Source organism: Haemorhous mexicanus, chromosome 6, assembly GCF_027477595.1.
Source record: "Haemorhous mexicanus isolate bHaeMex1 chromosome 6, bHaeMex1.pri, whole genome shotgun sequence".
In the NCBI taxonomy this organism is placed as follows: Eukaryota; Metazoa; Chordata; class Aves; order Passeriformes; family Fringillidae; genus Haemorhous; species Haemorhous mexicanus.
In genome coordinates, this window is record NC_082346.1 from 48300544 (window position 1) to 48316530 (window position 15987).

Here is a 15987-nt window from a genome sequence, read left to right on the forward strand (position 1 = left end):
AAAATCAGTGTAAATTCAGTCTGGACCAAACAGTCAGATGGTCAATGCAGGCAATCAGAGAAATGGACCACTTCACAAAAGGTATCTGTGGCTTTCTTCCCAGCTGAAGATTTGAGTACTGCTCATGCAGAGCAACTCCAGACCCAGCAGTGCTGTAGCACTTAGCAAGATGGCCTGTATCTGTCCAAAAACCCCCAAAGCAAAAAGAAACCCCTAATGCAGTTGCCAAACAGCATCTGACATTAATGAATGCCCCAGGACAACGCTGCTCTCTGATCACCCATGAGCAGTACCCCAGAGAAATGGCAAAGCAATCACTTTCAGGTGGGCATAAAATCAGCCTCATTTCTACTGTTTGGTTCTTGCAGTCTAGACTCAGTTTTGTTTTGCCTGAATTAAATAACAAGCAGTGTGTTATCAGTTCAAGGCATCTGTGCTTGTTTTTCCAGAAAACACACAAACCCATAGTCTTTTCTACTCCAAAGAAAGCTGGTACTAGTTCTAACTAGCAGGTAAGTATTAGGAATGCTAAACTGAGTTTAGTAAAATAATTTATATACTGATTAGCAGGTTATAAAAGTCTTACTGAACTGAATAAAGGCAGAAGGGTAAAGAGAGTTTGGTTTTATGCATTTTCAGGTGGTTTGTTGAAGTACATACCGCTCCAAAAGCTACAGAAAGCATCGTCTGCATGCGGGCATCTTCTATGGAGCTCAGCAGCCCTTTTTTACTGAGGAGAGCTCTTCCAGCCAGTGTCCAGAACCTTACATGTTTTACTCCCACAGAAACAAACTGTGTATCTGAATCTGGCCTGAATTCTGCTACAAATATACGCTGGTTATGACCAGCTCGGCTGGCAATTTTGGCACCTGGCAGAAAGAAAATGGACATTTTGACCTTGCTGAGAAAAATGCACATTTCTGGTTAAAAATGTTAGAATAATTTTGACCCATGTGAAGATTCCTCAGTTGGGATCCTCAGCTGCCATTCTGAATGTGCATCGACCCTTAAGATGAACACAGGCATGTTCTGAACACACATCCTTCATCCTACTGAGGATTGTATAAATACACATCTGACACTGCATCCACCCCCACAGGATCTATCAGACAAGCTACGAAAGATCACTTGTTATTAACTTAATAGCTGATATTTAAAATTCTGAGAGTCACTGGTTATCAACAGCAATTCCCAAAGAGAGAGGAAGTAAACCTCTAAGACTAGAGAATCAGATCCATAATCTGGGCAAGGCTTTGTCAGGCAGAAAGGAGACAAGGAAAGGAGCTGAAATCTCTTTAGCCTAAATCAGAAATACAGATCTGAAAAGATGTAGCATAGCTTAAGGCAACAGTTACATAAGATGCATAGAGGAATTACCCTGGCACCCTATTTCTGCAATTTGCAACTTTTGGGAATAATTTCAGGAGTATGACAACCTAGTCAGTAACCACTTTAGAGAAGAATAAAGTAATAATAATAGTAATAATAATAATAATAATGATGATGATGACAATTTTTAAGAAAAGAAATCCCTACATTATTCTTACTGGAAATCAGTGAACTATCTTATCTTTACACAATAGTTTCAAAGGAGATCTATTCAGCAGTCACTAGAATGGGTAAACACATCTATTTTACATCTTGTACAGAGCCTAGTGCACAGCATTTATTGTAATAATTTTTGATCAGCTGATGCTTTAAAGTTACACCTGCTCTTGACTCAAGCCAACATATCTCTAACAACGTAAACCCCTTCTACAAAACCAGTCTCTTTCCTACCTTCCTGCCACTTCCAAATGGTAATGGTGTGTTCGGGATCCAGCCCTACGGACAGCAGCAGTTTGCCAGTGGCACTGAAACTGACGGAGCAAACGCCCTTGGAATGGTAGCACCGCAGCACCGACAGCGTCTGCTTGTTCATTGCATCCCACACGTGAATAGATGGAGCTGTAGCTACACAAAGATAGAAACGTGCCATTAGCAGTCATTTTGAAAATGTGTAATGATTTACTGATTGAAGCAGTTAATATTCTTTTATAAGACAAAAGTGCTGTGATCAGATGAGGGGAAAAAAAGGAAAGAAAAGAGATTTTGGCCTCCATTTGGAAAAAAATTTATGACAAACAGGATCATTAGGTAGGATGAACAAGTTGCCACATTACATTACCAGAGGTATTAATTTGTTACTTAACTTGTTATGGGACTTGTGAAGCACAGCAGAAGTTCTAAAAGTGAAAACTGTCTTCTCCTGTTTTTCTCTTACTAAAACATAGAGCAGCATGCTAACTCAAAAACCTTCATAAATAAAACTGCTCATCAAGAATGTGACTTCTCCATGGCACTTTTGGACAACTGATGGCTACAGAGAAATCGGTTTATAGTGCAGGGCCAAAATCTCCTTTCTACAAAAGGCCACCTGTCTGAAATGCTTGCCCTCTTAGGAGAACATCAGCCAGATCGTCTGCATTGTTTAGACTGCAAGATCTGCAGTAAAAAATGTCATTCCATGCTACTAATGTATGTGATTATCTCTAATGTGATGACAGCTGGTTTTTTCCTAAATGCAATGCCTTCTCAAAAGATCTTGCCATCCACATATAGTTTACAATCTCTGAGCAGCATCTAAGGCGTTTCCAGCACAGTAAGATTCTCAAACTTCTTCCCTTCTGATCTCTAATAAATTTGCTTGCAGAGTCCTAAGGTTACTTGTTCTTGTCATAGATCCAGATTAACACAAACTAAATTCTGTTTTGGATTCATGCTTTGTGTTTCTAATAGATAAATCTAGGCCCTCAAAGGCATGCATGTGATGGGAAACAGTAGGCACAAGGACTTAGGCAAAATTTCAGCCTCATGAAACTCCGTTTTTGAGCACAATTCCACAGCTGTACTGAAACAGTCTTCAGAACATACTTCCTCACTTCTTTTATTTCCCATTTGAATTTCCTCTCACGGCAGCAATAAGATCTCATCATTACCTTTTGAGAGGTACCACAGCATAGTATGGTCATGCCATTAAAACAGAAAGGGCAGGAGTTGACAGCAACTAGCACTTCCCAAAAATTGTCAGCAAACTCCTTGCTGTTCTTATGGGAAGCTGAGGGAAGGGAAAGCTTTATTATGTATCTGAACTTTTTCACCCTTCAGCCCTCCTCTTGGTAAAACTCTGTACTACCCTTGAATAGTGCACCTGCCCTATAACCTTGGCCAAAATGTTTCTTTTGGGTGGCAGACAGAAATTCTCACCAAGTTTTCCAGAACAAGAACTGAGAAAATCATTCAGAGCAAGATCTGCAAGACGGAGAACATGGACTCTTAGATCCTCCTGTGTGATGGAGTCCTTCTGAAAGTCTCTGTCCTGACACTGAATCCTGCATGTGTACTCAACATTTTCACAAGAGAGATGTTCTAAGACATCATCTCCTTCTGGGAGCAGTTAGATAACAATACCATGGGCTGGCAGGACAGAAGAAAATCTTCAGTAAGGTGGAATCTACACCCAGTCATTAAACAACTTTGCCATTCCAGCCTAGTACAAACATTGCTGCTACAAGAACACCTGCATCACTGTAGACGACTGAAAATTGGAACTAGAAAAGCAAAAGTTGTTGGCAAGGATGCCAAAAGGCATCAATAAATTTTGAGTAAAATTATTCAGTTTTCTAATGAAAGCAGGAAGCAGCTTGGATTCCAGACTAATGGTTCCAGAAAGAAGAAAAAAGTTAAGAGTGCTCATTTCAGGCAGTGACAACAGAATTTAGTAATATACACAAGCTCAAACTGAAGTTGCAGTAGGAAGAAGGCATGTGAGACAGGGAAAGTGTCCAGCCACCATAGAGATGGTGAACATCATATAGACTATAGATGTTCTTTCATATAAATATCATTGTTTTTTTTAAAATACAGGCTAGAAGTGTGGGCAAAGGTACCTATATTCTTCCTCCCATCCTTAGAGCAAGCACCACTGGCCATATTTAAGAGAAGTCAACACACATTAAAGATGTCAATGTACATTTGTTCTTACAGAATAGGCTTTAGATCCACATGAAGATTATTACACTTTCTATTACACATGACCACATTTATGCATCCCTGAAGATTCTTCATAAGACAATTATGGCTGCTCAACAATGAATTCATTCGCACATGATGGTGATGAGTTTTTGCAATTACAGTTGAAAAAAAAGCATATTAATAAAAATATCTCAGTCAAGACTGTCAAAATGTCAAAGACCCAAAATGATAGAGGAAAAATTAAACTAGCATCATAAAAAGCATTTTGGATCAATGGTAATAACTGCATGGCAATTGTACATAAATGTGAAAGGTGATTCGTTTTTTCACTCAGTCACCTAGGCCTCCTCAATAGAGTTTACTTTAGAAATACATGTTTAAAACGACACTCAATTGAAGGTCTCATCCAAATGTTGTCAGCCCCAACATGTCTACAAAACTGGCAAGCATACCCAGGAATGCTACAGCAGCAGTATGCATTGGAACTCACTAATCACTAAGCAGCAAGAAGAGAATTTGCTTCAATAAGAATAGTTTTCAACTGTGTTCTAACATTTTAAATTTTTATATATTTACAGTATGCTGAGCTGTTTTGACTTTTATTCAGTGCTGACAGTAATATGATTGACACACGGGGTTTAGTAAACTAAAAATGAATTCACATCACTTATGGCTCTGTAAAGCTGCAGATGGCTACTAGATAGACTAACTACACCTGAAGATGTTAAAATTTTGTTTCCCTTACCTGACATATCTGCTGAGTCTCCTGTAATGGAAAAGCAGCAGAAAAATAATTAGATTAGAAATAAGATAAGTGCTAAAGAAAATATATGCCACATTCAGGGTAATTTCTTAACACACACCTTGATGTCATCTTTTTGCATTGCAGCAGCACCAATACTGCTGTTGAAGATGAATAATTACTGATAAAAGGAGGTCCCATCAGAAATAAATCATAGAATGAATATATTGAATAAATTAATATCTTTTGATTTCCATTTTGAGCTACAACACAAAAATCCAGTTTTTATGTTGGGTCGCTCTCAGCCAAAATAAATATTTTTGAAATGAAAAACATATTTTTTCATGTCACTGATATTTTAACAAAATAAGTGAGAAAAAATGCTAAGAAGTAGCATGTGAGTACCTGAAGATTCAATAAATCTTTTTAAACCATGATGGTGACACTATTTGTGCCAACCATCAGTAGGAAATGTAGCAGCAGTTCTTTATAGAGTATATAACTCCTCCACATCACTTCAAAATCAGAAAATAAGTGCTGTTTTAAGATATTTCACTTCCAGCTTATTTTTAATTTTCTGCTTAAAAGTATATGCAATTTTTAAGTGTCATCTGCCTCTGATTGGTATGCCTTAATCCACATTACAAAATAGTTCATAATTGTCCTACAGCTAGATGATGTAGAAATTATTATGAAAATAAAAAAAGAATTAAGTCCTGTGTTTTGTCTTGGGTAAGCTGAACACTGTAGAAGAAAAATTTTCACATTCCTCCACTACAGAAAGGCAAACAGGACCAGATTAAGAAATATGATGGAAAAGCAAATTCTTAAAGGCAATAAAAGGTTTGTAATTCCTGCAAATGTTCAAACCATAGACAAATATCTGCTGATGATTTTTTCCATTAAAATAATTTCCATTAAAATTTTGTTTTAAATGATGTGAGACAAGAAACTCCCCAAGAAAGGAATCTATTTTAGCTAAGAGGCTACGAGTCAATTTTAATGAAACAGGCACCTAAAAATCCAAAAGACACAGGAAAGCAGGTAATAAACTCTGCAGAACTGATTTTAGATATATCCAACTTCTAAAACAAACCTAAAAGAAATAAAAAGCTATTTTGGCTGAAATCAAATAAGGGGTTTTTTTGCATTCTATGCCCTGAAGAGAATAATGTGGGTTTGAATCTTCTGAGAACCAACGGAAGATATGAGAACTACAGCCAGATTGTAGGGCTACAAAAATTACTTCTACAAAATCTAGAAACATCAATTTCTTCCAGCTATGCCAATGCAAAATATGGGTGTTTTTTTCTTTTTTTTTTTTAACCTGGTTAGACCATAGATCTTAATGTCACTATGAAATGTATATATGTTTTCCTTCTAAATCTCAGTTTATCTGTAGGGAACACCATTAGGGTTTTGGTTCTGCCTAGAATATTACAACTATATCATATCCAACCACCAAGTAGGTATTATAAATCTACCTGATGAGGTAAAACCTACATAAGACTGACATGTATTTTAAGAAATGAAGGTTAGCTCTATTCAGCTTCTTTGGAAGGGCAATGACTCTTTGGAAGGTCCAACAGCAGCTGATAGTTCAATATAACCAGACTAATTTAATGGGGCTTAAGATTTCTGAAAAAAATAGTTTTGATAATACTCCAAGCAAAAGATAAGTTTAATCTTTCATGCCTCAATATTTTTTGTCAACTTTATTCAATTACACTCAAAGAAATATATAAAGAGGACAGGTAACTGAGTAACACTCATACAAACGGAGATAGCATAATCAAATATTTTTATGATTTATCATGAGTTTACAAGGTCCTGATTGCATGCTGTTAATTCTTTTTACAAAAATACAAACATACCTACTTGGCCAGTTGCCACTATGTTGGTAAACTTGGGGTGCTGATTCACAGTGAGGCACAAAATATCATCATTGTGTTCCTGGTAAAATGACTGAGAGCCTAAAAATGAGAAAAAAAAAATCAAACCCTAGTTCAACTTTATTTAAAGCATTTATACACACATAGACATGACTAATGTTTGAAAATTGTATAGCATTTGTTAGAAAACAGCATTGTGATCATGTTGCATTTTGAAGCTTAAAACCAGAAAGCTGAAACTACTAATTCTTTATCTGGACTTCAAGACACAGCACTCGGTAACTCCAAACATTCCCTCAAGTTTTCCCCATGAAGTTGCTTAACTATCTCAGAAGGAAATTACAGTGTGTACCTTTTTAAAGGTCTAAGTTATCTAAACTAACTGGGTAATTGTGAAAGAATGCATGCAATACAGATGACTGAAAAGTAAACCAAATAAAAATATTAACTTATTCTTAGGAAAAAAAAATTAAATTACCATTACCCCATTGTTCAGCTCTTTTTAGTTTCTGTGATCATTTCAACACACAAATTTCAGAAAGCTAATAGCAAAAAACCCAAATCTTCACTTCCTTTAAAGCTCAGCCTCCAGGAACATTTCAGTACACTTGTTTGCTTACGCAGCTATTATGAATATTCTCTACAGATTGAAATTTTAGGAACAAATTACATTTTTTCAATTTACTTTACAATACTTAAAGTATATTAATTACTTTATAAACTGCTACTCCATGTGTGCAAAGAAACATTTTCCCTCCAGTGGGTTTTCTCCTACCTGTTGCCACATTATACAAGATGCCAATAGATGCAGTGTGATAAATTACATCAGCACCATCGTTCAAATAGTGCACGTTGTTTCTGCAGTCCTTGCCTCGATACCCAAAGACCAGCTCCAAAATTAGGTCCTAAAAAAGATATTCACATCAGTAGATTTACCAAACCTTAAAGCAGTTATGAACGTCACATTCCTCTGTAGGATTTTATTTTTTTAATTATGTCCTTATGTAGTAATTGACATGTCAAGGCAACAGAAACTGGGCTCCTGCCTCCCCTGTCAGTTTACACAGCTGCTCATTCTTGCCACACACAGCTGTGTCACCCTTTTCACCTCTCAGGGGGATGCTGCAGAATGTGCACATAATACACACAGACATATATATACACTGGAAGAGATACTCATACACATGAACATAAATAAATAAAATGCAGTGAAGAATAAAGTTCTTTTAATGCAGAAGACACTAAGAAACAAATAATGACAAACACTGGTCCACAATTTAATTCCAGCTAGCAACTAAAAACCCAAATTACAGGCTGAAACTTCTAGAGCACTGATGTCAAAAAAGCTGCTTATTATGCTACGCCAAATATTTTCCAGAATCAACAATATATGGGTTGGTAAAGAACTGCATTTTCCAAGGTTAGATGAAATTTTCACTTCAGATTAACCAAAAATTGGTATATTTATCTGCAATTCCCATGTAATGAAAAAACAGGTGCCGAAGCTAAACTTATCATTAATAGAATTTTAAAAATTACTTTTAAAACTTCTATCAGTGATGAACTTAAACTGAAGGTATAAAATAAATTCTAAGATGACTGGAATTAAAAAATGCTTAGTTTTATTAGCAACAATACACCCTTTAACAATCCAGTTATCTATACAAGGCATCCTGCTTTCTACAGCCAGTCCTAACGTTTCATGCATACTAAGAATTGAGTTATATTCCATTTTATTTGCAAGAAAAAGAAATATAGTCTTTTATTCTAAAATTCTCTCCCACTTTTTCTACTCTGTACCTACTATTCAGTATTTCCAGCCTTTGATACATTTAGAATTTAATGTGTTCATAGGTGTGTCAGTTTCAGGCAAAACAAAATCCTGAAGGAAGAAGAGAAGAGCACCATTTTTCTTACCTCTATGGGTCTCTTTTTTTTCCCCACATTATTTGTCTGAAGTTTCTCCGGCTGTGGCAATGCCCTACTAACTGGTGGTCTGAAACAAAGAACTGTGAATAAGAGAAGGCTGTCCGTCACCCATTCCATGCTAACAGCAACCTTCCAACCTGCTAATGTTTGGGAAATCTTACAGCCTGTCCTACTCATACTCATCTTCAAAATAAATACCTCTGTCAAAGGAGAAGGACAAAACCTAAAAATCCTTTGTTCAGCATGCGAGGCTCTCTAATTCTTCAACAATCCATGGGGTTAATGCAAGAGCTTGTTTTAAAATAACTGAGCACTTTTAAAATGTTGTTTGCTTTTTCAAGCTATGTTTTTAAGGAACTTTCATCTTCTCTGCAGCAATTTTACTGAAGAGAGGCTTACCTGATTAATCTAATAATGCCAGTTCCCACATGCCTTCAGCAGACCCCTAAGTTTTCCTATTTTTGTAATAGTTTGTAAAGAACTCCAGGTGCACCTGCCCATTCACTCCTACATCAGTGATGTGTGAAATGTGATGTTGGTCAAAGCTCACATGGAAGAAAACCAAGACCATGCAAATGCAGGAGTAACAGCCACAACCTATGTTCCACTGCTCTGAATAGCCCAGATTTATCTAAGAACTCTCAATTAGATATGTTTAACAAATATCCATAACATCTCTCCCATTACATTCAACTGTACCTATACAAAGAAACACCAACAAATAAGCTTTATTTATTAAATATATGCAACTATTCCTAGTAATTTGCAGGAGCACTGATTATTGATCGCATAGATACAGAATCTGTGGCTGTGATAACAATCCTCATAGCTAGATCTTTAAGAGGAACAATTCATTTTAAAATAAATTCCATGTATAAATTCAGTGATATCCAGATTATTTGATCCAGTAGGCAGTGTAATACACTAATATCAAACATGAAGCAACAGGTTGCTTTCATATTCCTTTTTAGTATGAAGTACTTCTAATTTCATCTCTGCTCTTGAGTGATGACTTTGATTCAAAATAATAACTGTATTTCCTCAGAATAAAAGAATATTATTTGTTTGTACACTGTGTAGTTTGAAGGACAGGTGAAAAGCATTTTTTCAGTTATTCAAATAAAATACCATTTTCTTGGATTTATTTCTTCATTGTTCCTGCCTAACTTTAGAACAAAACAGATCACTCCAGAATGTTTCAAAAGACTTTATGTTTTTAATTTCTCATTTGTCATGGACAATTCTGCAACAGCCTCATTACTATTCCTCTAGAAATTACCAAAACACAGCATAAAAAGCCCTTCTTCCACTTGTCAGCCTCATATTTGACACAGAGCACTAAACCTCATCTCTTTCCTCTTCTCCTACCCTGGCCCTAATTAACCTATGTCCCTGAAACACAGAGGGAAAAATGAGTTGGAAGGAAAAAAATGCAGAAAAATTAAATATACCAGAAGAACATATTTGAAGTTTGATGAACGCAGTAAAAACTGAAAGGACATGATTCTTATAGAGGATTACTTTACTGGAACTGAATATTTCTCTGCTGCTTGGTTCTAAAATGTGGCAACTTTTTTAGCATTTGCTGTCTGTAAATCCCTTGTGATAGAAAGGGAGAAGAGGTAAAACAATCTCACATTTTACAACTGCTTGAAAAGACCATCTATACTTAAAGGCTCTACAAATACAAATAAACACTGGTTGATATCATCCATAAGTGATCATGAGAGTACATTCATACACTACCACACCACAGAATAAAGTGAATGTATATTGGCCAGCAAAACTTGAGAACTTTTACTCAGCTGCATTATCTCCCAGGTCACCTAAACAATTTCTCTAAGTATCTATCCAGGAAAGGGTAATTCTATATATTGATCCAGAGCAGTGGAACTGGAATGCAAATTACAAGCACATATGGACTCTCTTCCCAATTAAGTTTCAAGATAACAACTCCAGGATTTAGAAAAAACAGGAATGCTGAAGGATATGAGAATACATTTTCCAAGTCCTTTTTTAAAGGTGTGAGAGATGAAAATATTTTTAATTTGCTGTGTAATGTGCAGCAAAGTGACTAATGGCATATGTAACAAACAGTGGTCATATACCTGCATGCACAACTTGCTGCATGCTCAAAAACTGTGTGGAAAAGATGAGAAAGAGAGCATGAATAACGTGTTGGGGTGAATTCAGGTATGGATAGGGTCAGCTTTAGCATGGGGAAGGACAGTTCCAGCCATCTATCATAAGGGAAATAAATATCTCAATATTGGCACTTTATTTTCAAAATTAATATATATCTGGTATATGTATTTTAATATTTCTTGTTATGAAACCACAAAAATCAAGTACAAGCATTTTGAAGTAGTTTCTGAAACAAAAAAGTACCTTGTTCACAGTTTTAGACATAGCTTAAATATTACTACCCATTTTTGTATGATGTATTTCATTCCATATTTTCCTCACTGTCACTGAGTATCTAAAGTTATTAACAGAACAAGGAATGATTTTCTGTTATATAGCATACCTAAATTACCACCAATTCTTTTAGTTCTGTGGTAATTTATAACAGTGTTTCTGTTTTAAAAATACAAGTATTATTTTGGGCATGACTTGATAGAGCAAATTACAGTAGTTGGTACAAAGGAAAAAAAGTCCCTTCCTGTGTGGGGCACCAAAGCTGCACTTCATACTTAGGGGGACTTGCAGAGAACTCAGCAACTGATTTTGCACTACTCTTCAGCATGAAGTGCCTTGCTCTGCCCTCCCCAAGAGGTGTTGGCAAGCATGAAGTAGAGAATGAATTTTAAAAGTAAGGAGGACTTCTTTCCATTTACTCTTGGCAAGTTCTTCAAAGTCATTTGTGAAACTTCACAGAGGTCTGGTTTCCATTAGAAGATAATGAAGGCTGGTAGTTTTTAAGAACTGCTTCTGGACAAAAATGACTTATAATTATTTCCTGTGTTCTGTGAGCAGTAAGAGCCAGATAATGCAGATACAGGGAATCTGATGCTCAAATAATTCAGAAACATATCTGCCTTGGCACATCAGGTGAGACTGTCAAATCACCACTTGTAAAACAGTTGTCCACTAGGGTGCTGGAAAAAGTGCTAATCTTTGTAATGTAATAAATGTTACTGAAGAATACTACTTGTGAAACATAGGAGAGCATAATAGTTCATGGAGTTGGAGTTCATATTGGTAGGTAAAACAGCACCTGGCTCATTGTATGAAACAGAACTACAATGCATATATATAAATTTCAGATTTTTCATACAGCAATATTCTGAGAAGTGATAGGTGCATGGTATGGCACCCAACATGACAGATGGCTTTTTAAGGAAAATGGGAGGTGGCAGTAAAAGATGGACTAGAGAGGAAAATAAAAGCATTACCTGGAACCTCTTTTCAGCAGCAGATGGGAAAGAGAAAAGGATTACTCATACAAGTTTGGCTAAAAGTTAGGTGCCAGTGAATTATTCATACAGGTAATTATTGCTGACTTCCTGGTTTCTATACTTCTTTTTACAAAGGGATTATTCACTTCATAGACTACATAAATCTATTATCTGTATAGAAAACTCCCATTCACTTAAATGGGAATTATGAACATGTATTGGCATGAAAATATAATTGTTTGTGATAACTCTACTGTAAATAGAGAAAAAAGCAGAAGCAGAAAAAAAGAAAACAAACCCGCTGAACTATACCAAACCATACTGTGTTCTACTACTCTGAACCATACTAGTGTTCAGAGTCAGCAAACTCAACACCTGAATAACTCAAAGAAAGGTTGTGCAGGTTTAACTTCCTGAAATAAGCTGATGGATGGAACAGTCAACTCACTATTAAAGACAGATATTCAAGTTTAGTCACAAAAATACATTCATTTATACTAAAATAAAATTATCTCAGCTAACCAGAACGTGTGGGGTACTGAGCACTGCTGATATGTACTACTTTTTCATGACTACTTAATTCAGTTTATGTTGATTGAAGATACTTTGCACTGGGTAGTTTTCCTCAGTCATGTATGATGGAATACTCCTATAATTTGGCTAGCAAAAAACCAACATTAATAATTAAAACATATGGGCATGTACAGATTATTTCCTAATATTAGTAGTATGCATGGGCACTTTCCAAGGGTTTGATTAGCTGGTACACTTCCACTGGCTTGATAAGCTCTTTTTTAAAGAGCCACTAAACAACTTCACTAGGTGAACACTAGTTAGTTTTTCTCACTTGTAAGTTAAGCAAAATAATTTAGGGAATAATTTAGGAAAAAAAATCCTGAAAATTAAGAACACAATGTTGCAACTCACCAATTTACAGACTGATTTTTTTTTCCCATACTCTAAACAATGGATTTTACTGGATGTCTTCCAATTAGTTTTAACTTTATTTTTCAGTGCAAGACTGATGCACTATTTATTCATATAGGAAACAGCTAAATCTCTCTCACAATAAAATCCAAATGCAGCTTGAACAGGTATTGCAGTCAATAGCATGCAGTTCTTCCAGGAGTATGAAATTCAAATACCTCCAGATATTTTTCACAGTAAAACAGTGAAAAATTTTAATTGAAATTCCTGTTTGTTTAATTTGAGGTCTCTTGGTACAGCCATCTGCCTGTAAGGTACATTAATCACAGCACTGCCCCTTTCACAGCCACAAACAGCCAACTTCAGGGAGTACAAGAACAGAGTAAGAATGGAGCATTATTCTCCAGAGGCATCTCCCAAACTTCAGTGCTGTGCAATTCAGGGAGTAGCAGAGTCAGAGCATTTTCAAAATCAACCAGGATAGACTTTTTTCTGAGTAATTTAACTAGCACAAAAACATACTAGGAAAGAACTCTTAGTAAAGGATAGAAACAGTTTTCAAATGTATTTGGTGCTGCTGAGTATCCATAATGTTATTGTACAACCAAATGAGACACACAGTACACAAATTTCTACATAAAAATATTACCTATAAACATTATTATTCAGAAATGATAAATAATTCAAATTACCAACCTAAGTGCTGCCTCACAGCAGTGCCATTTTGTGTCTCCAGTAGAAGTTAAAGTAAGTATTGCAATTTCAATGATATAGCATGGTAATTTCACTGCTAGAGAATACAATATCATTAGCAGAGCTGGCAGTTAACACTGCAAGCAAACCTTAGACCAAAAGAATCGGAGTGAAATCTGGTGTTCCAGTCATGGAGGCAGCTCAGTCTGCAAGTCTGAAGGGTGGCCTGACAGCCTCAGGATTTGCTGTGCTGCATGCTGCATTTAACAGCATGTCTCTGCATGTGCACATATTCTAAACAGAGCAGGTGCAGAAGTTCATAACCTAATGCAGGCACCTACACCAGAGGCTGCTGTATGAGCACCAGGTGGATGCAGCAGCTCAGATCCTCGAGCAGCACAGGAGCACTGGGAAAATGCTGCAGCCAAGGCAGGAGTGCTCCCTTCACCCCTGAAGCTTCATTAGCTGTGGCATGGTGCTGCTCACAGAGCCACCTCAGGCACCTTGCAAGGTGCTCACTGCACTGCTCCAGGCTGGAGCTCCAGGTGGGTGCTGCAGGCAGCCACAAGCACCTGGGCAAGATCTCTGGCTCAGTGAAGTCTGTTCCTAAGCCCCCACAAAGTGCTGAGGAAAGGAGGATGAGCTTTGACCACCTCCTCCTAGAACACTCTCGTGTTCACTCACATCAGCTCAGAGTGAGAGCTGCACTTATGTTTTGTCCCTTAACCCTTTTCTACCTATTAACATGCTACTACTTAACAATAAAGAGGTAAATCTTTCACTTCTGTTGCAAATTGTAACTTCTTTTCCAAGCAGCTGAAGTTATTAAAATGCATTAATCCTGGACTTCAAGTACACAAACTTACCTTACTACCCCCTGCCTTCATAGGAAGCAAAAATAGAGAGTAATCAAAACAAAATAAAAATTAGTATCCATGACAGTAGACTAAAGCATTTCTAAAACATTTACCAATCTTATACAATATTAACATCAGAACAGAAGTCAAAATACATACAGTAACCATAGTCTGGTTTTATTCTTCACAAAAAAAATGTCTTTGAAGTTTTAGGGGCCCAAGCTTTTAAACAATGCAGGTAATGGAATTCTTTCATCATCTTTTTTTGCATTCTGAATCACAATTTAATTACCTTACTACAGAATTAATTCCCTTAGTAATTTATCTGAAACTTAAAAACACAATTCACTCAGCTTCCAGACACAGCTTTTGAAAGAAACACAAGAGGCTTACAATTTCACTTAAAAAAAAAAATCTTTAATCAAAGCTTTCATGCCATGCACATTATTTCTTTTTGATTTCCACATCAAATACATCTAATTAGAAAGGAGAAAGACCATTTCTTATAAATGCAAGACAGGGAACCACAGCTTTATACACAGGCATCCCACTCTCTCCTACAGCAACACAAATTAAAAACAAAAGATGATATGAAACTCCCACCAAAGTCACACTGCACTTCTCAACAAGAGTATCACAGACCTGTCCAGCTTCACTGTGGAAAGGAGGAGCATTGCCACAGAACTCCTCACATTCCTGCAAAACTTCCTTCTCTCCCCTTTCCCCAGATCCCTACACCCCCTCCTACCCTGCTGTTTTCCTCACTTCCCCATCTTTAGTATTAGCATTTCCCAATTGCTGTCTTAGGAATCCCTCCTTCCTTTTCCCTCACATATACTGTCCTCATCAATGTGGTGGACAACAAACAACTTTCAGGACCCCACGCTCAGCTGCAGATTCTACAACAGATAATGTTCTAGAGGTTATAAATTGTTTCTGTTACTTTGCATTTACTTTATTTTCTGGGTTTACTGTAGTCTACTCCCTACCCTGTTCTCTTCTAAAGAGTACAACAGTGAATCAAGGTCTAAAACCAACACTGCCAAGCAACCAACTCCATTTTCCAAGATTCATTAACAAAAACTGCAGAACCACTGTGGACAGAATTTTTCAAAGAAAGGTAGAAATTAAGTGGAAACTGAAGCAATGCAAGGAGCATTTAGAATTTAATTTAATTCATCAGAGCAGTTTGTTGGCAGAAGCAAAAACCTGAGAGCTGTCCTTCACAAAAACAATCATACAGGCTCATGCCTATACTAACTACCAGTCAGTATTTCAGTTCCAAAAAAACCATATTATTAAACACCAGCAAATAACTCAATCATCTCAAGGAACTCTCCACACATAAAAATATGCATAAATAGTTTTTAGTATTTTGTGCTCACTGAAAATAGGTACAGCCTAATCCTTTGGGTCGCCTTTTATTATTTTTCTTCAAAGAAGTATTTAGATTCTTTTTATACATATCCAATATAATTTTGTTCTACTATTGTCTTTACAGGTTGATTTCTTAGCTAGAATTGTAATTTAGTAAT

General features: G+C 36.5%; 1 protein-coding gene across 2 annotated transcripts in view; it reads right to left on the minus strand.

The window, feature by feature from the left end:
* Window positions 1-15987, minus strand: part of EML5 (EMAP like 5) — a 91652-nt gene that overhangs the window by 9466 nt on the left and 66199 nt on the right. The window contains exons 28-33 of one of the 2 annotated variants that reach the window (XM_059850116.1): window positions 8566-8644; window positions 7424-7553; window positions 6631-6729; window positions 4760-4780; window positions 1780-1953; window positions 661-869 (exon numbers count right to left, since the gene is read on the minus strand). In XM_059850116.1, coding sequence (XP_059706099.1) covers window positions 661-869; window positions 1780-1953; window positions 4760-4780; window positions 6631-6729; window positions 7424-7553; window positions 8566-8644 — 712 coding nt within the window. Of the gene's footprint in view, window positions 1-660; window positions 870-1779; window positions 1954-4759; window positions 4781-6630; window positions 6730-7423; window positions 7554-8565; window positions 8645-15987 lie in introns of those variants that run through there. The other variant, XM_059850117.1, reaches the window with a different exon arrangement.